Source organism: Thamnophis elegans, chromosome 1 (assembly GCF_009769535.1).
Source record: "Thamnophis elegans isolate rThaEle1 chromosome 1, rThaEle1.pri, whole genome shotgun sequence".
In the NCBI taxonomy this organism is placed as follows: Eukaryota; Metazoa; Chordata; class Lepidosauria; order Squamata; family Colubridae; genus Thamnophis; species Thamnophis elegans.
Genome location: NC_045541.1, coordinates 166469290 through 166490752, shown reverse-complemented (window position 1 = coordinate 166490752; position 21463 = coordinate 166469290). Strand labels below are relative to the sequence as shown.

General features: G+C 39.4%; 2 protein-coding genes across 12 annotated transcripts in view; both read left to right on the top strand.

Moving 5' to 3' along the window:
- HAUS8 (HAUS augmin like complex subunit 8) overlaps positions 1-8486 on the top strand; it is a 25118-nt gene extending 16632 nt beyond the window's left edge. For both annotated transcript variants that reach the window (XM_032238597.1, XM_032238590.1), the window contains exons 7-11: positions 1305-1379; positions 1483-1641; positions 5484-5622; positions 6446-6587; positions 7497-8486. In XM_032238597.1, coding sequence (XP_032094488.1) covers positions 1305-1379; positions 1483-1641; positions 5484-5622; positions 6446-6587; positions 7497-7617 — 636 coding nt within the window. In that variant the 3' untranslated portion in view covers positions 7618-8486. The remainder of the gene's footprint in view (positions 1-1304; positions 1380-1482; positions 1642-5483; positions 5623-6445; positions 6588-7496) is intronic.
- Positions 8487-11044: 2558 nt separating this feature from the next.
- The window catches only part of MYO9B (myosin IXB), an 80040-nt gene continuing 69621 nt past the window's right edge, over positions 11045-21463 (top strand). For 7 of the 10 annotated variants that reach the window (XM_032238556.1, XM_032238564.1, XM_032238530.1 and 4 more), the window contains exon 1: positions 11046-11211. The gene's annotated coding sequence lies outside the window, so the exon portion shown is untranslated. Of the gene's footprint in view, positions 11212-11418; positions 11502-21463 lie in introns of those variants that run through there. The other 3 variants (XM_032238523.1, XM_032238547.1, XM_032238506.1) reach the window with 2 other exon arrangements.

Genomic DNA, 21463 nt, shown 5'->3' with positions numbered 1-21463 from the left:
GTTGAGAAAAATAAGGTCACAATCATAGACATCGCAATACCAGGTGATAGCAGGGTCGCCGAGAAGGAACATGAAAAAATCGCAAGATACCAGGACTTAAAAATCGAAATTCAACGACTATGGCACAAACCAGCAGTGGTAATTCCAGTGGTAATTGGCACACTGGGTGCTATTCCAAAAGCACTGAAATTACATTTAAAACAGTTAAAAATTGACAAAATCACCATCAGTCAAATGCAAAAAGCCGCACTGCTTGGATCTGCACGCATATTACGAAAATACGTTATGACGTCCTAGGCCCCTGGGTGGGGCCCGACTAGTAACCAATGCCAAATCCGGCGAAACAACTGGCCGCTGTGATACAATTGTACAATAATATAAATAACAAAATAATAAAGGTGGGATATAAATAAATAAAATACATGAGCATTCTTTGTATCTGAACTGGTGAGCATGCCTGCAAAAACAGAAGGAAAGAGACCCAGTTATGGAGTTAAAACTGAGCCAAACAAACTAGGTGCATAAAAGACTTTTTCCCCTTGTCAAATAAAATGAGTTATATAGCATCATGTTACCTGACTGGCAGAAACTCTTCAGATTTCAGAGATAATTTTTTTTCAGCCTCATTTAAAGATGCCAGGGATTATGTAAAGGCTGCTTTGCATACAAGGCATGTACTCTGCCATTAACTTTTATGATCATATTAACTGCAAGGATGATTATTATTCAACTCTAACAAGAAAACCTTCAAATTTTGAGGGAGGGGGATATCTGCACCCAGAGTGGGCAATTGTACACTACATTAGGTGATACAGCGGTAAAGGAGAATAAGAAAAGTAAAAGCATAAGAGCATTAAAGGAGCATAGAGAACCGAGGTGGCACAGTGGTTAGAGTGCAGTACTGCAGGCTACTTCTGCTGACTGCTGGCTGACTGCAATTTGGCAGTTCAAATCTCAACAGGCTCAAGGTTGACTCGTCCTTCTGTCCTTCTGAGGTGAGTAAAATGAGGACCCAGATTGTTGGGGGCAATAGGCTGACTCTGTAAAAACCGTTTAGAGAGGGCTTTAAAAGCACTACGAGGCAGTATATAAGTTTAAGGGCTATTGCTATAAGAGAAACAGTTAGGCTAAAAAAATATTTTTTTAAAAAAAATCTTCCTATTCTTGAAAAGTCAGTAAGGGCGTGTCTACCATGTGTTAATCCAAGTTGTCTTTTCTGGAGCCATTGGAAAATAGTCACAGTCCTGTTGTGTGACCACTTTTTGGTCAACCCACTTCAAACAATATATCTGCTTCTTTATTAGACGCCTTCTGATTCAAATGATCTGATTGGGATGCTGGACTCTCAGATGCTGCTGTTAACCTATGCCTCCACAAAGGTAATAGCTCTACTGCACAAATACAAGATGTCTTTAAAGAAAAATTAAACACCTTCTTTCTTTTTGAAATAGTTTTGAACCAAGAGATGCTCTATTGTAACAGATGGAGAAAAACCTTGTCCTTCTGGAGGGGAAAGCTGAAAGAAACTTGTTAGTGCTCTGTGAGGAAGTGAAGAAACTACAGGCGAATGCACGTGAAAAGAAGCATAAACTTCAGCATCTGAAGAAAGAAATTGAGCTCTCTGAAGCTCTTGAGAGACAGGTTTGCTTAGTTTTACAAAATATATGTGGAATAGATTGAAAACACCAAAATTAATGTAAAGTGTCTACCAATAGCTTCCCTAAGGAAAGCTTGGATTTGGAAAGTAACTAAGGCCATGATGGCGAACCTATGGCACAGGTGGCACACGGAGCCCTCTTTGCGGGCACGTGGGCTGTAGCCCCAGCTCAGCTCCACCATATATACACATGCGCACCTCTCGCCAGCCAGCTGATTTCTGGGTCTCTGCTGTGTGGGGGCGGTGCCATGCGGGAGGTGTTCGTGCATGGGTGGGGTGGGGGTCTCATGCACATGCGTGGGGGCGGTACGCCCACCTCACCCCATTTTCTAGTCCCTGTTAGGCCCAAAATGGGATGTGTGTGTGTGTATGTATGAGGAGGTCATGTGTGCATGCGCAGGGGGCAGAGCGCACAGGGGTGCTCTGCACGCATTGCGTTATGAGTGTGGGCATATGTGTGCTTTTGGCACGTGACAGCAAAAAGGTTAGTCATCACTGATATAAGGCATTCCTAATTAAATGATTTTTCTATAAATGGATGGATAATACATTGTTGTTGCATTGTACTTCAGGCATAATAGATGCAGGCATCTCCCCTTTTTTCTATTCTGGATGTCTGTCAATTCATTATTTAGATTTTGTTTTTTAGATTATGTTTGAGGGCTCTTACTAACTTGGTAATAGCTAAATTGCTATACCCACGTTAAAATATATAGGTAACCTTTCTTAACAAAGCTAATTGGCACCAGAAATTCTGTCATTAAGTGACATGTCGTAAGTTGACAAATAATTTGATTGCACTGATTAGCATTAACAGTTCCGGTTGCTGCCATTAAGCAAGAGACTCAATCTGACTACAAGTTGTGAATTCCTGCTGGCTTCCCCATTGACTTTGCATGTCAGAAGCCAGCAGGGAAAGTTGCAGATCACAATCATGTGGCCAGGGGATGCTGCAACTGCCATTAACTACACAGACTGGTTATAACCTCACTTGTTCAATACTGTTGTAAATTTGGCTGCTGAACAACTGGACTTTAAATGGGCACCAAGTACCACGTGTACAGATTAAAACTAAGAAATAGACTTGTAAGAAAAGAGAGCAGAAGAAAAAAAATGACTAGGAATAGTTGAAGAATAGGATTGATTTTTAATAACCTGGGGCTATGTTGATCTCCAAATGTGAGGAGAGAAAAAATGGTTATAGGTATCTCTTCAGAACTCTAGTCTGATAGTCTATGGCTTTTGTAAGCAAGCTGAGTTGTGGTATGGGCCCAAGGAGATGCAGTCAGTTATTGTGTTTATAAACTACCTTTGCACAAAAGATGGAAATTGTTTAGTTGCAGAAGAGATTAAAATCCACATACCTTACTTCAGAAAATAATAGTAATAAAATACATTGTAAAATATATCAACAGGGAATCCAGTTTTACAAATAACAGTTAAAGAGATGAAAAAGAAATGTTATTTCTAACGTTTTTCCCAGGTTTAAAATAAATGTAGGATACCAGGCAAAAGGTGGAACAATAATGTTCTGCTTTATTTCCGAAGGCTAAATGTGAAACAGTAGATAAAACCTGAATAAAACACATTTTTGGCAAAAGATTGAATCTTTGTCTGGAAGCCTCCAGATGTGCCAAATTTCAATTCCCATCCTACTTTATCAATTCGGACAATTTGCCCTAAACAAATTTTATTAATCTCTAGATCCTAATGTCCAGAATTTATGCACATCTCTGAATCAATCATCTTTTTTGGATGGTTTGGTCTTCCTTTCCAGTACTCTTTCAGGCATTTCACATTTGCAAAAATATAGTACATTAGATGTATAATCCTAAATATTGTCCTTAATTAGTCTTAAGAATAATTGACATAGCAGAGTGTATAGGAATGTAGTTCAAAATGCAGGTATAAGAACTATTGACCAGTCATGCTTCTTACCTGTTGAGATTAAAAAACTGCTAAGATGTTAGGAGTGTTGTAGAAGAGAAAGTTGAAGAATGTCAGAAGAATAGAGAATTGAATTATCCATTTTTTGTCCTTATATTTGCAATTAGCAATTTTTAATACTTTTTATCTAAATATTGTTACCATTTTACTTCTTATTTGAATGGGAGACACTGGATCAAATTGTTTTCTTTTGATCTCTAGAATATTATCTTCAGATAATAATATTCCGTAATATCTTCATCAGAATTAGTGCTTCGGCTTTATCATTTTGATCTTTTAATCTTCTCTGCCATGCTATGGTCATCTTTGATAGACTGGAATGAAGTGTTTTCCTATTCAAGCACAATCCTTTCATTAGTCATGCTGATAAATGAATAATCGTTCTAGTATGTTTTTTTTTCATTAAGCTGGCCCTTAGTCATGTAATAAAAAACACTTAAGTGTTTTTGCAAATATTACTATAGATACTGTATAGATACTGTACTTTCATAGGCTTAATCAGTCCACTTTTTTGTCTTACAATAGATATATCTCAACTGAATACGTAGGAAGTTTGAAGTTTAATATTTCTGAAGAGGGCATCAAACTGAAAATCTGTCCTAGTGATAGGTGCCATTTAAAAATGAAACAACTATTTGGCAGATAGAATTCTTGTTTACCATAGGTACTCATTTAGAAACTTAATAGTCATCAAAGTTGTTGAGCCAGGGTTGTTAAAGGAACATTTTACATTATTTATCTAGCACTCAGTAGTAAATTCAGCTAAATGACCTCGGTTCTACCTCTGGTTCTATGACTATTTCAAGCCAATGCAATGATTAAACAGGAAGTGTTTTCTTAGGAGAATTGAAAACACTACATATCATAGCATAATCATAGCTATTGCAAAATCTAATATCTTTCACCCAGTTAGTAGGGAGATTACTGCTGAAGTAATAGGCAAGGTACTTTTTCCCTGCTATTAAAAGTAGTCCTCAGCCAACAATAGCCATTGGGACTGGAATTTCTGTCACTAATATTTGCAGTCATAAAGTGTGATGCTATTGCTTAGCACAGCAAACCCTGCAGTCCCAATTGCTGTCATTAATTGAATCCCACGGTTATTAGACAAGGGAACTTCCTACCAGCTTCCCAAAACCAAGTCAGTGGGGAAGCCGCCAGGAAATTGCAAGTCTTCTCAGGAAGGCAGGTAAATGTCTGCTGCTAGGTGGGGGAGAGAGCAAGGGAATGCAGGGGAGGGTGGGTGAGCTGGTTGGGTAGGGTGCATGAGGATGTGTGAGAGCAGTGGGTCAGGCAGGATACACAAAGATGCAAAAGTATGTGGAAGAGGTCCTAGTCAAGAAGGGTGCATGAGGATGTGCATGAAAGGCAGTGGTTGGGGAGAATGTGTCAGGGTATGTGTGAGAGGATCAGGAAGTTGCAAGGGAAGCATGGTGAGGGTCATGGAGGGCATACAAGTGGCTTGCATGGCAAAAGCACAGAGGAACTGGGGGAGGTGGGGAAGACTTACCCCAGTCATTTGTGACCTTACCTGCTGGCTTTCCTATTGGCTTTCTGGGGAAGGCAGCAGGGAAGGTTGCAAATGGTAATCACATTATTTTAGGGCACTGCAACTGGTTGTTTGGTGTGAACCAATTGCCAAGTGCCCAAATTGCAATCATTGAACCACTGAGGGTGGGACTGGATAGCCAGAACTCCGAGACTGAGCATAACCACCGTTCATTCAGCAGCAGCATAACTTCAAATGGTCATAGGTCAAAGATTACCTATACAGTGGTAGTAAAAATATTGTGGGGAACTATGCACAGTTCTTGTATCATATGCCTCTTGTGACTAATCATAATCTCTTTTTCCCCTGCTCCACACATTTGCTTTCCAGCTTGAAATACTTGGACCTGTTTCTGAACAATGTGCCCCGTTTAAGAGGCACTATAAGCACTTTGCCACAGCCCTGGACACAACTAGGCATGAATTGCCCATGAAGGACATCTATGTAGAAGACATGGGCCAATATCTAGGTACAAAAATGTCATCATGATGTTATCAAACAGATGGCCGATCTTTGGCTCATGAATTAGCCTTAACAGCTGACTGTGATCTGTTGGGAAATAATGGGGAAAAATTTGAATGGGTCCTATGATATATATGAATTTGGGTGTATCTTGAATTCTATTACTGATTACTTAAAATATTTTACTGCTAAGATAGTTGTGAACCTCATGCTAACAGAAGTTTTGAGCCCCTTGACAATCCAATTTTGCAAAAAGAGACATGAAACTTTGAAGAAGTTTCATACAGCCCTTCAAAATCTTATTTATGCATGTTATTTTGTTTCTATTAATCAATACAGAGAGAAAGTCATCCTCCACAAGCTTGTTTAAACTAAGCAGTCAGGTTTGATTATCATCACCACTTCAGATAGTCCTTGACTTATAACACTTCATTTAGTGACTGTTCAAAGTTACAACAGCAATGAAAAAAGTGACTTATGACCTTTGCAGCATCCTTATCATCATGGGATCAAATTTCAGATGCTTGGCAACTGGTTCATACATGTGTCCATTGCATTTTCCCAAGGTCATGTGATCACCTTTTGTGACCTGACAAGCAAAGTCACTAAGGAAGCCAGATTCGCTTAACAACAAGGTTACTTATCAACTGAAGTGATTCACTTAACAACTGGGGCGAGAAAGGTCGTAAAATGGGGCAAAACTCACTTCACAAATGTTTCGCTTAATGAAAGAAATTTGGGGCTCATTTGTGGTCATAAGTCGAAGACTACCTGTTATCTGACTACGTTGTTTGAGTTAACAGCTGCATCTTTTGACTTTTATGAGATAGCTGATATGCAGAAAAGCTTGGCTATGATTCAGAGTGTTTTGAATGAAGCCCTGGTACAAAACTTTGAAGAAAATGCCAAAGCCCTGAATGTCATGAAGGAACTAGAGGAAGTATCTTTGAAGCTGGATGCAGAACTGCCGAGGTACTTATAAAGGTGTAAGAAGAAACTATGCAATTTCCATTTGCAGAATATAACAATGCAGTGATGACCACATGGGGCTAATATGCCTTGTTTCATAAGTCCCATTTTTTATTGAGAGTAGAAATGCTTGAAGGACAAGACAGCTTCTATTTAGACTTTTCCCATTACAGTAGCTCCCTCGCATGTATTTATTTTCATACTTTCTGTTGAAACACACCTTTTTCATAAGATAAGTTAGAATGATCATTCAATTAATTGAAGTGAAAATTTAGATTGAAACAATTGCAAATTCAGATAAGTAGTAATCCAAGAGTAGTAGTGGCCATCAGACTCTTTTCCTTTCATTCCTTCCACTGGCCTCCTAAACTTTCACAGCTTAGTCATGACCTCCCATTGGTGCGCTTATCAGTTCATGGTCCTGTGAGATGCTTTCATGGGGGAACACAGCTGAAATTCCGGCAGGGGACGATGTGCTCACAAAATGGCTGACGGCAGATTTGCCTATACCTGAAACGTTTGCTAGGGTGGGCAGAGTAAATTACAAAATTCCCATTTACTGGAAAATAATCTATTTCTCCCATGAGGCCTATGCTAAGAGGACTTACGTATATTAAAGTCAGCATGAAACTAATGCATTTAATATAATTCATGCTTTGCTTTGCATCAAGCCACGTTCCTATTTAACTTGCAGATTAAAATTTAGTTATTAAAAAGAACCTTTGCAGATCAAACAAATGAGCTTAGCTGTAGTATCTAGGGTTTAATGGTGCCCCTAGGCACTGTACTGCCTGAACCTGAACAAAATAAAATTTAAATCAGTTCAAACAGCCGTGCTATTAAGGTTTTAATTACTTTCACAAGTTCTTTTGAGGAAATTAGAGGAAATTCAACTGCTTTTTCTCCCCACAGGACCTTTGCTCGTGTTGTGGATTTATCTGCTGATATAAGCAAGGAGGCCTCACTCCATTATCAGAAAGTGTGCGAAGACACCTTGGGTCTGGAGACCATGAAGCAATTGTATTTTAGTTAGATCCAATCTTTAGCTCTTGGTGTCACTGAAACAGGAAGCTGGTCCTTCTGTTCTTTCTGTCGCTGAAAGACTGAAATAGGTTACACTACTTGGAGTAATATTTTCTACTCGTTTGTTACAATTGCTTGAGAGGGCAGGATATTTTAAGGGGAAGCCTAATTGTTTGACATGAACAGTTGGAAAGCTGCACAGAAAAATAAGGCACAAAATGTGCTTTCTTCCCTCCATCCCTCCAGGGTGCCATTTCAGCTAATGGAAGCGCAGATATATTTGCACTTTGAGATTCTTTCACTTTTGTATTAAAACAATTTTCTCATTGCAAATCTTGTTGCAGTAGTCTTAAAAGAATATGTTATTTCGTGCCCTGACTTCAGGGATATTTTACAAACGTTAGCTTTTGAAGGAATGTTTTTGAAATAATTGGAAAAATAAACATACACCTTGCCTGTAGTAGAGTTTGCCACAGTCTTCAACACAAATAATCAAAACAAACCCAAAAGAAGATGCTCATAGGCCAAGCATGAGTAATAGTCTGGTTTCTGGGGGTTGTGGAACTGATGATAGTTGTCCCTAAAAGGCAATTGTTCCTAAAAGGCAGAAATTATCCCCCACTTGAATATCTTCCTTGTCAATTCTGAGTGTGGTATATGTTGTCATTTGTTTGGTCTTCTTTTTGTTTATTCTTAGTTTTATTACTGTGTTTCTTGAATTTCACTGCTGGAACTTGCAGAACATTTGCATTTTTACTTACCATAGTTGCGTCATCGTAATAGCAGTTATTTGTGTTCAATTTTAAAAATAACCTACTTTTCTAATCCAGCTCCTTCAATATATTTTCAGCATGTAGGTTGAATAAATGAGAGACTATACAGCCTGTCCTTTCTCTTTTGCCAATCTGAAGCAAGACTGTTTCACTATATTCTGCCTGGACTGTGGCTTCCTATTCTGGGCAATGTTTTCATGTGCAGAAAATGAAATGTTTTGGGATTCTCAGTTTCCTAAGGACCTTGGCATGGGCTACACAAAGATCTAAAACTATTAACTTTTTAATATTCTTTGTCTTTCTCAATTATCCAAAGTTCATTAGCAATAATATAACGTTACCCCTTCTTGAGAATCTGGCACTTCTCTCTCGCTCTGATATGTTGATGATCATAGTAATTTTTTTGTTAGCCTCTGAAATTGAGAATTTTGTATGATAGTTTACACACACTGTGTTATTGCTATGGAATTGGCATGTAGACTTAACTCTACTACTCTAGTCCCTCTATTTAGCCTATCCCCTGAATTATGACAAAACACATGTATATATGAAATTACAGTATGCTTAACAGAAAAAAAGAAGCTACATTTTCTGTTTTGAGCCATACAGGAAAAAAAATCACAATATCTAAAGTAAGGGTAAAATAAGAGAATCAACAATGGTTTTATGGTTAATTTTCAGAATCTTACAGAACTATTGCTCAGTCAATTGAAAGGATTTCAATTTATATGTTTGTTGGAGAACAATAGTATGTTTTCAAATGTTAATGTTAATTGCATTTATTCTACATTTTATCGGGGAGTTCAAAGTGGTTTCTATGGATTATCTCTTTTTAGAGTTAAAATCAGGCAGTCTAAGGTAGGCTAGCTGCCAGCATGACTGGCCAAAGTCATCCTGTAATCTCCATAGGTAAACAAGCAGTTGAACCTCAGTATCCCAAAGCCAAACAACTGTTACAATACTCTCTCCTTGTCTTGGTAGCTAAAGATTAGGAGTGTAGGTTATAATCCGAAACTGATTCTCCCAAATCAAAATACAGATAGTCCTTGATTTACAACAGTTCATTTAGTAACTGTTCACAGTTACAACAGCACTGAAACATGATCAAAATTCAGATGCTTGGCAAGTGGTTCATATTTATGACGGTTGCAGTGTCCTGGGTGTCATGCAATGCCCTTTTTCAACTTCTGACAAGTAAATCAATGGGGAATCCAGATCCACTTCACCACCACCACCACCACGAACTTAACAAATGCAGCGATTCACTTAATAACCATGGCAAGAAAAGTTGTAAAATGGGGGCAAACTTGTTTAACAAACGTTTCACATAGCAACATAAATTTTGGGCTCAATTGTCATGACTCGAGGACTACCTGCATTGATGCATGTAGTTCAATCAACCGAAACTGGAAGAGAGCATTCATTGGAAAAGACCCTGATGTTGGGAAAGAATGAAGGCAAAAGGAGAAGGGAAAGGCAGAGGATGACATGGTTAGTGTCACCAACGCAATGAATGTGAATTTGGGCAAACTCAGGGAGATTGGGGGGTGGGGGGGCTGGCTCCAAAGGGTTACGAAGAGTCTGATACAATTTAGGAGCTGCACAACAATAAAGCTTGATGAACACCGGCTCTTCAGGATTCCACCCCAATCTCCCTCACAGCCTATGGAGATCCACAGTCATCCAGGTCATGGTTGTCCCAAAGGTGCTTTTTCAAGAGGCAACTGGACTTTCTGCTTTTTCTTTTGAAGACGTTTCACTTCCTATCCACGAAGCTTCTTCAGTTCTGATTGGATGGTGGGGAATCGGAGCTGAAGAAACTTCTCATCAAAGCGAAGAAGCTTCTTGGATGACGGAGTTGGAAGGGACCCTATAGGTCATCTAGTCCTGCTCAAGGAGGAGACCCTCCACCATTTCAGACAAATGGCAGTCCAATCTCAAATGATGAAGCTCCCACAACTTCCGAGGGCAACTTCTGTTCCATTGGTTGATTGTTCTCACTGTTGGAAAGTTCCTCCTTGTTTCTAGGTTGAATCTCTCCTTGGTCCGTTTCCATCCATTATTCCTTGCCTGGTCTTCAGTGCTTTGGGAAATAGCTTATTATTATTATTATTTATTTGTCTTGTATGCCGCCCACTCCCAGAGGACTCCGGGCGGCTTACAAAAGACAAGGGAAAGGGGGGAACAGCTTGATCCCCTCCTCTCTCTGGCAGTCCCTCAAATATTGGAAGATTGCTATCCTGTCTCCCCTGGACCTTCTCTTCACTAGACTAGCCATGCCCAGTTCCTGCAAAACATCTTCATGTGTTTTAGTCTCCACTCCCGCAATCATCCTGGTTGCTTTCCTCTGCCCTTTTTCTAGAGTCTCAACATCTTTTTTATAGTGTGATGACCAAAACTGGATACAGTCCTCTAGGTGTGGATGAGAAGCCTTTCCTGGGGAACCTGGAGGCCAGTACCAACGGACTGACTGAAAGCGCCACGCGAAGCACACACTAGCCTCGGCCCGCTTTAGGCAAGAGGGCGCTTGCGCTCTTCGGCTCCCAGTTCTTCGCCTCTTCCTTTCTCCCCCACCCCGTCCCTCCTCCCCTCCCCCCCCCCAAGATTGCTGGGCGCGCGTGCGCCGGAGGGGATTTTCTCTCTCTTCTCCCCCCCCCCACACACACCCCAAAACCCGGAAGTGCCTCGCGCCGCCTCAGCTTGCGGTCAGGCAGGCGGGCGGGCGGGAGAGAGGAGGCGGAGGCGGCTCCGTCGCCTAGGCTGGTTTTGGCTCAGGACGAGGGAGTCGACAATTGGAGCGGCGGCCTGCCTTTGCCCGCGTCCTGGTCCAGGTAAGGCTGAAGGGTGGGGGGGGGGAAGAGTCCGGGTCCGGCCGCTGGGGTGGGGGCGGTGAGGGGGTGGGCGGGAGGGAGGAGGTAGCGGGGCAGTTGGGGGGAAAGGCGGGGGAGGGACGGAGGGAGGGGTGTTCGCTGTGACAGGGAGGCACCGGAGCTCTCCCAAAATGGGCGTGGGGGGTGGGGGAACCTCTATGCGGAGATTGGGAGCTCAACGGTAGGGAGATGGCACGGAGCCGGTCTGGAACCCTGCAACGAGAGAGCTTCGAGATCGCGTTGATTGGAAGGTAACCCGAGTTCCAGCCTTCTCACAAGACACCTGAACCCTCCAAACGTGTGAATTCGGACCAGGCGTTTGGTTTGGCCGAAGGGAAGATTCGGCACTTCGGTGATGCGCGCGGGTAAAAAGGTCTGACCCGTTGGCCGGCCACTCTGAGCCAGAGTTCATTTTAACCCATTATTTTATCTAGTGAACACAATTTCCTGTGTTTCCTTTATAACCCGAGCCATTCAACTAACCACATCGACTTGTGATTTTTTTTTTTTTTTTTTGCACAATATGGTAGGCTGAAGTGTACGGGACTTGCATAGTTTGTGGCGCAGTGTGTCTTACAAGAGGGAGCAGCAGAAAGAGAGAAATTGCCCGGGGGGGGGGGGAGGGGGGAGAATTGAGGTTCAAAAGAGCGATCCTGAGACCAGACTCTAAAGCAGAGGTCTTCAAACCTGGCAACTATGCTGGCTGGATAATTCTGGGAGTTGAAGTCCACAAGTCTTAAAGTTGCCACGTTTGGGGACCCCCTGCTCTAAAGAAAGGTCTTCCTATCACAGATGCATCATAGATGGAAAGCAGAGATTCTTTGAGTTCTGGAGGTGGCCTTTTCTCTGACATTGGGAGAGGTTAATAAAAAGTTGAAGTGGAAAGGAGAAGGCTGTTTTTAGTACACCCCTGAAGTTGAAGTAGATGAGGGTTTTTGTTTTTCCATGGTAAGGGAACAGAAACAGTGAAGGTGTGATGATGCATGTTTGAAATGCAGAGTTGATTGGTTAGTTAGTAGGTGGGATTGTGGATGAAAGGGTTCTTGAAGGATGGGATTGCTTAGAAGTGGCTTGAGCATAATGACTTTTTCTTGGAGTACCTTGAAGTCGGGGAAAATATTAAAGTATTTGAAGTTTGAAAAGTTGTGAAATTTCATATGTTCCTGCGGGTATATTAAAGAAATGACTTTGCTTTCCTGAGTAGTTAGTTGAAATTTAGGTGGACGTGAGGAAGGATGCAGTTGAAGGAGGAGCTCAGAAATTTATTGATTGTGTGTACATGTAGGATCAGGAGAGAATTTATCTGAGCCCTACAAGTAAATATAAATGGAAAGAGAGTTGACAGTAAGTTACAGAGGTCACAATGAGCATGTACTAAATCTTAGGGCAAGAAAATACATTGGTCAGGAAGCTGTGTTTGATCTGTGGACTGTAGAATAGGTTGTTTATGTTGTACATATTGCTACTCTTTTCAAGAATGAGGAGCATTTAAAATATTTTCTCAGTAATTTGAAAAAGGAGCCTGTGAAGTGAGCCTTGATGATCCTGTTTTAGATGGGGAAAGAAAATTGAGAGTTGATATCTCCATCGTTATCTAGCCTTCCATCTAATAGGTTATTGGGTGACCACACAATGGAAAGAACAGAAGAATGAAGAGTTCTATATTTAAAGTTTAAATTTGTTTTTTAGTTGAGTGGATAGTCTTTATTTGATGCACTGTTAAATACTTTTTTTTAAGTCCGTGTGTTCATTTTAACTGGGTAGAACTGTTAATGCCAAAGGGAACTAGTTTCTATAATTTCATGGTAGTTACTTAACTGAGAAATGTGCCCCACCCCTTTTTCTGCTTGCTTCCCTACAATTAAGACCACGGGTTAGTGGTTGAGCTCTTTTGCCCACTAGCCTCAAATTGTGCTTGACATACTCATCTTTTTGAAGAGCATTTTCAATTAGGACTCCTTACATCAGCTTGCTTAGCAGACACATTACTAATAAGACAACCCATTTGGGAGTTTGGCATGTCTGGAGATTAGTTATAGTGGTAGCAGGAAACATACAGTAGTTGTGTCTAATTTTCTAGCAGATGTCAAAAAACTAATTAACACACCTTTTTAGAACTGGTTGTTTCTGTTCTTTGTGTTTGAAATTCATCTGACTGTTTAAAACACAAACTGGGACTGAAGCTGTTGTGAAGTTACATGTTCCAAGATTACATCACAAGATTTCATGAAGTATTGAATGTTCACACCCATGCGGTTTGGACAGCTGTTGAGTTTTCATCTTTGCAGCTAATTATTGTTTTTTTATTCACACAACCTATTAAGGTTCTAAAATGAATCAGCCAAGTATTTAAATTTTCTTTATTGAAAAATAAGGCAACATTTTAAGGACATTCTGTCTGATTAAAGTGATTGACAGTGAAATCCATGATAAATGCCTCTGTCCTCAGGGCAACAATGAAGATAGTTACATGAAATTTAGACTAACATGATCAGAATTGAGTTTAAATTATGTATTATTCCCCCAGATCCAATTAGTTTCTGTATTCTAATCACAACAGAGTTGGCTTGTAGGTAAAATGAATATTATTTGATCAGTACTAGTTTGAGGGCAAATATATGATGACCCATTAAGCAATGAAAAGTGCACCTTTGCTTTTATGTGTGTCAGGAAAAAGTCAACATAGGAGCTATATATGTTCCGGCCAGAAGTGAGTGATCATCTTATATGCACTTTTTAAAAAGAAAGTCTTCTGAATCTTGTCTCCTGTTTAACCATCTTCCTGGTTTCACCAAGTTCTTCTTTTTTTTTTCCTTTTGGTTTTGAATTTCAGAAACTATTTTGTCTGCAGATAGAAGAACTTGAAGTAGGCCTCTCGACTTCTTATTTGGGGTCCTTTATTTCCTACTCCTAAAGTAATCTGCCTGCCGCCCAGCATTGCTTGTCGGCAGATGTTCTTGATAACTTCCTCTCTGTTCCAAATTGAGCCATGCGTTTTACACTGAGTCTCGAGGATGACTGGCTGACTAAACAAAGAGATCATTTTCCCCCAGAGATTGACTCAGTTCGTTTTCTGTGTCAAGCAAATCAGCCCTCAAATTAACATCTGCACCATGTTGGATTCCTGAGCTGTAAGATATGGTGGTCAGATTCCTGGGTTTTGTTCAGCTCATTCCATGCAACCTAAAAGAAATTGCCTAGCTGAAAGAAATAAAGAGAATTAAATTCTACCTGATAAAAAAATGTAAAGGATAATGTCTGTTTGGGTGAAACTTTATGAAGGCAGCTTTCTGATAAAGAATGATTCATAAATGAGACTAACTGAATAATCAGACGTATGAATAAATCTTTTGACTTGGATGTTTATGCACTTCATGACTATCCTTTTTTATAAGTTGTAATTGAATACTGATAGATGGTAAAGGTTTGTGCTTATTGTTGGATGTATATTTAAGAGAATGCAATGCTTCAGTTTTAGGATGCAGATTGCTTTTGGAATTATTCCTTTATAAACTGTTACTTTTGGATAACTGTTCAAAACTGTCTCTAGGATTGAACTCTCAACCAATCTGGCAGTTTTTCCTGTAGTGGTAGACTGAAAGGAATGAAGTGAGAAAGTTTTTCATGTAGTCCATGGAAGGATTGAGAAGAGAGAAAGTTTTATTTAGCCTGTTACAAAGGAAGATCAGCTGCTTAATAACAGTCCTAAATCATCTATTTAGGTTCCAAATTAAAAGAGGAAAGGATTAGTTTGCTTAGTTCAGTTCTGTCAAAGGATGACATTTTTAGTGAGACATATAGAAACTGAGCAGTTTTCGGGATATAATGCATGTATATGTATATTTCAACTTAACCTGGGCAGCTGTTGTGTCTAGGACAATGTTTCTCAACCTTGTCAGTTTTTAAGTTGGGTAGATTTCAACTCCCAGAATTCCCCAGCCAGGCTACTGGTCTAGGATAATAAACCTAGGATGCCTTTCTGTATCCATGTATATACAACATGATGTCCTTGGCATTGATGAAGCAAACAGATGCTCGGTGTTTATTTCTGACTTCCCCTCAGTGGTGAAATGAAGCATGGCTGGGGAAGGATTTAATAGGGCTCTTGTAATCATCATGATGTAGGGACGCGGTGGCTCAGTGGCTAAGACACTGAGGTTGTCAAACAGAAAGGTCAGCAGTTTGGCAATTCGAATCCCTAGCGCCGCGTAATGGCGTAAGCTCCCATTACTTGTCCCAGCTTCTGCCAACCTAGCAGTTCGAAAGCATGTAAAAATGCAAGTAGAAAAATAGGAACCACCTTTGGTGGGAAGGTAACAGTGTTCCATGTGCCTTCGGTGTTTAGTCATGCCAGCCACATGACCACGGTGATGACTTTGGACAGCACTGGCTCTTCGGCTTTGAAACGGAGATGAGCACCACCCCCTAGAGTCAGGAATAACTAGCACATATGTGCAAGGAGAACTTTTATCTTTGTGTAATCATCACGCAAGATAGCTGTGATCAAGTATTTTACCTGCCCTGATTCTTCTGCTATTCAGTTTGACTGAATAGCCTTTATTATCATAAGCAATAAGGAAAACATTATTCATATTATAATTATTTTGTATTCTTCTGCCAAGTCTTCTCTTTCTGTACCTCTTGTAGTAATGAAAAGCTATATCTTCCAACATTTTTCATATAACAACTATCCCAGCCTCTTTATAATTTTTCTGAATCTTGGTCAGTTTTTTAATAGTTATCTTTTTTCTCTTACAATTTTCTATCCACCCACCCACCCACCCACCATCCCTCTTCCCCACTCATTGTATGATATTTTAAGCCGCCAGAGTCACCTTACAGTGAGATGGGCGGCACACAAATTTAATAAATAAATTGTTAACTGTAATCTGCAGAAGTCTTCAATTTCTGCTAAGAATTGAACCTATATTAAGGTGCTATATAATATATGCTAAAATGCCTATATAAAAATGAAGGATTCTTGAAATGGCCACACTGCCTTTTCTTTTTCTTCCTTCCTGCGCTACTTTGTTATAATGTTAGCTTTCCCATTTTAGCATTGGCATGATTCACTAGTTAAGCATGCAGTTTAAAATTATGGGTTTATGTAGACCAAACCACTGCTTTGGACAAACTGGGGGGATATGCCCTACCATGTTTTGTTGTAGCCATAAGATATACAAGTTAAGGATTCTCTTCTTTATAAATTGTACATCAGCTAACTGAAAGAGGTTACAACATGAGCCCGCACAGGAACTGATCTGGCATTGTATTTTAATCTTTAAAATGGGAAGAAATCAATAAAAATATACTGCAGACTTATTTCTTCTTTTTTCTCTTATAAGTTTATAGTTTGCCTTTGGAAGAAGAATGTTTGGAATTGTCACATTTATTCTTATCCCACATACATATTCAGCCTGTTTCATCTGAAAGAGAGATTCCACAGCTTTCCTTTGAGGTAGCAGCATGGGTTAACTAAAAGGAGAAGTAATCTTCCATGTGTCATGTATTCCCTAGGAAATAAGGAATGACTTTTTCTGCCTTGAAAACTGACGTTTCCCTTTGAATATGCATAGACAGCTTGCTTAATTCTTAATTTTTCCTTAAATAGATCTGTTTAGCAGTCATGCTGCAGCCAGTTCATTCTGGCAAAGCTTACAGCCAGGAAACACAAAGCCTTTTTTGTTTTGATTTCTCTTTTCAGTTGCCAGTTTGGTAAATGAATTTATAATAGGGTTCTTAATGTAGTTGTGTTCTTCTTTCTATTGTGTCAATATACTTTCCTGTAGTTGCACTTCTGATATAACCTTAACCTCAGGTATAGAGGGACTCTGCTATCTAACATCAGGATAAGAGACTAGTTGATCTGACAAATGAGAGTAATACTATTTAGATTACATATATTTCAGTTGTGATATAAATACTTAATATAATGACTTTCTGCCAAAACTGTTTCTGAAAGTAGCTATTCAAAAATAAAATGTGTGTTTACACATAAAGTTAAATTTTAATTAAGATTGTAGTAAAACAGATATATCACCCAAGTGTAGCTTCTGTTTGGATGGCCTGCTTGGAAACATGTTCTCTCTCAGTACCAGGATAATGGAGAAAAAAGGAATCTGATCTTGGCAAGAAATTTGAGAGCTTCCAAGTACTCACTTGAAAGATTGCATTATGTTCTTATAAAATATGTCTCCATAATGGTGAGGCAGTGAAATGGGTATCTTCCAAAGATTCTGGTCAGATTTGTAAAGGAGAATGCAATATACTGGTATTAAACAATGTGCAAGTCAAATTATTCCCAATTAGTGATAAGTTGCTAATGAAGCTTTAAAACAAGGAAATTTGATGTATCATATAATTGGTCATAACAAGACAGCCCTACAGGATATCCTACAATAATCCAGTAATACAGTTTCAAGGTAATTGAAACATGTTACCGTGGTTACATCTGGAGTTTTTAAGAAAAAAAATGCAGCTGGAATATTCTTTTTATTTTTACAAAAGCCCTTCTGATCGCAATGAAATATGGACATCCCAGTTCAGGAATATACTTGAACAGTGAATTTGAGTACAGATTGGTCACTCAGAGACCATCCATAGTTGCAATGGATCCTCAAAGGTACTTATGAGCCAGTTCCGATGACTGGCCTTCTCTATTTATGGCCATTTCCAACATTTCATGGTCACATGACTCTGATTTACAACATTTTGGCATAAAAGGGCATTTACTTTAAGATTTTGAGCAAAAAGAACCCCTTACCAAATAATGGTTTTGTTTAATGGCCATCACAAAAACAATAATAAAAATGGGTCCACTCAAGTGACTCACTTTATGGTAATTACAATTTAAGACAGTAATGGGCAGGCTCCATTACGGTTGTAAGTCAAGGATTATCTGTACTCAAAAGGAAAAATAACCATACTCAGGCAATTGAATCTCTTCCTTGATTTCTCTTTGAACTCAGTAAAAACTGTATTTTCTTTGACTAGATTACATTTATTTTTGGCCCCAATCACATCAGGATTTAAAATTCTGATATCAAGAAAAGATAGGGTTAGGTATGTAGGCATTAATAGAAAAATGGGTGGGATGAGGACAAATTATAACATGCATGTTGCAACATCATCATGCAGATATTGTAAGTTACATACAGTGTGTGTCATGAGTTTCTAGAATCTCTATGAGGCAATCATAACTACATCATTTATATAATATGTGAGTTTTTATTTGGAGTTCATAGCGCCTTGCTATTCACACCTATGGTTAGATGTTGTCAGCATCCTGAAAGTACTACACTTCAAAACTCTAGATAACCTTTCCTAATAGTTTCATATATATACCATATACTAAACAGCTTAGAGCACAGAAGTGTGTTTTTGTGAAAAAAGTATTTGAATAACCTTTGGTGCAAATCCTGCTTATAATATTAGTGGAATTAATTTGTGTTAGCATATCTTTGTATCAGTCGTTTTCATTCTTTTCAGATACAGAATAAACAACTTTCTTACATGCTATTTTTATCTTACTCATTTTTGTAACGTATTTAAGGAGTCATTCCCTTTTTATCTCTTATGCAGTTGTTCCTCCATCAGTTTTCTCCAGATCGTTCAACCCTTGGGATAGGGATAACCAGTATTTAGGGAGGCTTTCTGAGTTAGTTTGCCTCCCCTATCCAAACATTTTTTACCTTCTGTTATTTTTTTAATAGTCCTAATTTGCAGTGTAGATAGCACTATTTGGATCTTGGTCCAGTTTCATAGCCATGCTCAGAATAATAACCATTACTTCGTATGTAGGCAAAGTAATTTTCTCTTAGAAAGCGGGATGTTTTACAACTAAAACTGTTTTATGAGATTGGAAGTGAAATGAATTCAATCTGCTGAATTAAAATTCTATTATAAGTTAGTTAGTTAGTTAGTTAGTTTATTAAACTTGTATGCAGCCCTATTCCCGAGGGGACTCAGGGCGGCTAACAAACCAAATAGGGAAGGGGCAATACAAAGCAAACAGACAAGACAAAACAAAATACAAAAAACAGATTAAAAAACTCATCAACAGCCGCAACAATTCAAGTGGGGCTGGAAACTCATCTGCCCCAGGCCTGCCGGAACAGCCAGGTTTTAACAGCTTTGCGGAAAGCCTGAAGGGTGGTGAGGGTCCGAATCTCCACGGGGAGATCGTTCCAGAGGGCCGGAGCAGCCATAGAGAAGGCCCTCCCCTGGGGGGGTTGACAGTCGACACTGATAAAGATAAGGCATTGCCTTTATTGAGTCTGTTCAAATGTACACCACGATGTAGAAAAGATGTGGACACTCTAGAAAGAATGCAGAGAAGAGCAACAAAGATGATTAGGGTACTGGAGACTAAAACATATGAAGAACGGTTGCAGGAACTGGGTATGTCTAGTTTAATAGAAAGAAGGACTAGGGGAGACATGATAGCAGTGTTCCAATATCTCAGGGGTTGCCACAAAGAAGAGGGAGTCAAACTATTTTCCAAGGCACCTGGGGTAGAACAAGAAGCAATGGGTGGAAACTAATCAAGGAGAGAAGCGACTTACAACTGAGGAGAAATTTCCAGACAGTTACAACAATTAATCAGTGGAACAGCTTGCCTCCAGAAGTTGTGAATGCCCCAACCCCGCAAGTCTTTAAGAAGATGTTGGATAGCCGTCTGTCTGAAACGGTATAGGGTTTCCTGCCTAGGCAGTGGGTTGGACTAGAAGACCTCCAAGGTCCCTTCCAACTCTGCTATTGTATGAGGTGTGCAAGTTATCTTACTGTTTCTTTTTTATTTTTCCCCTGTTCTTTAGAGGAAAAAACTAAAAATCCTTGGTTAAAAACTTGCTGCCTACTAATGTTCTCTTGTATAATAGCCTTAGTTATCAATTTTTCTGCATTTCTCTTTATGTCAAGTGTCACCCCTTTATGTCACCCCTTTCTGATAAACTGAAAGTAAGAGGTCCGGAACATAGAATACAGCAGTCATGTCAACTGCGTATTTATCTGTAAACCAGTTATTACATGATAGTACATTTTAAAAAGTTGTTGCTGCATCCTGTAGGAAACTTTCAGTTCCTATAGATTTCTTTTTTAAAAAAAACCTATATTCTGTGGACTGTATAGTAGGCGGTTTCCTCAATTTTGACAATTGCTAAAATTCCTCTGTACTGTAACATATATCTGAAGAAAGTCTGTGGAGATTCTCAATCATATGGGTCATGGGTCAGAATTGGAAAAGTTTCTTGGATGAGAACTGAAATGTTTTTAAGGAAAAAGAAAACAAGAAAGTCCAGTTGCCTTTTGAAAAAGACCTCTGGGTCATTCCGAGAGATTAAGTGCTTGCTGAAGAAAGACTCAAATTATTTCACTTCAAGATATAAGAAGCCTGCTCTTCTTTGATTTGGCACTGTCTTACTCAGTGTACTGTGGATTTGTAGATTTTTAACTGTTGAGACAGTATTAATTTACTTCTGAGCCTGCCCGCAGGTTAGTGATTAGCCAAATATCTCCAGGAAGCTAGCAAGAAGAATCCATAGGTAGAATATGCTTATGTCCCCTTATTGCAGTTTGAGGAAAGAATGGCTTCCCACTTGTGAATTACTGAGATGATACGTCATTATTGGAGATTTTTGGCCTAGAGCTCAAACTCTCTGTATCTCCACTGCATGGGCTTGAACTGTCTGTTTGGCCGGTTTGATATATTTGCAGATATATCAATTTGGTTAGAAATTCTTGAGAATATTTGTAGCTCGGATTGTCAGTTTTGGCAAGGGTCTGTCAATATCAATTTGGCTCACAGCTTGGAAATCCTTCTGGACTCCCAGCTTTGGGTTGAACAGCAGTTGGAGACTGTGGCTAGGAGACCCTTTGCACAAGTTACATCTTAAAACACCAAAGAAGCTTTTTCCAAAAGGCAACTGGACTTCCTTGTTTTATTTTTTTTCCTTTGAAAATGTTTTGCTTCTCATCCAAGAAGCTTCTTCAGTTCAGAACTCAACAGTTGTTTCCTCCTGCTGAGTGATTGATGTGTGTTGTTGCAAAGAGACACTTTTGTGGAGATAGTAGAAAAAAAAATAGTAGTGTGGCGAAAACAACTTGTATGCTTGACTCCCTCTTCTTTGTGGCAATCCCTGAGATATTGGAACACTGCTATCATGTCTCCCCTAGTCCTTCTTTCTATTAAACTAGACATACCCAGTTCCTGCAA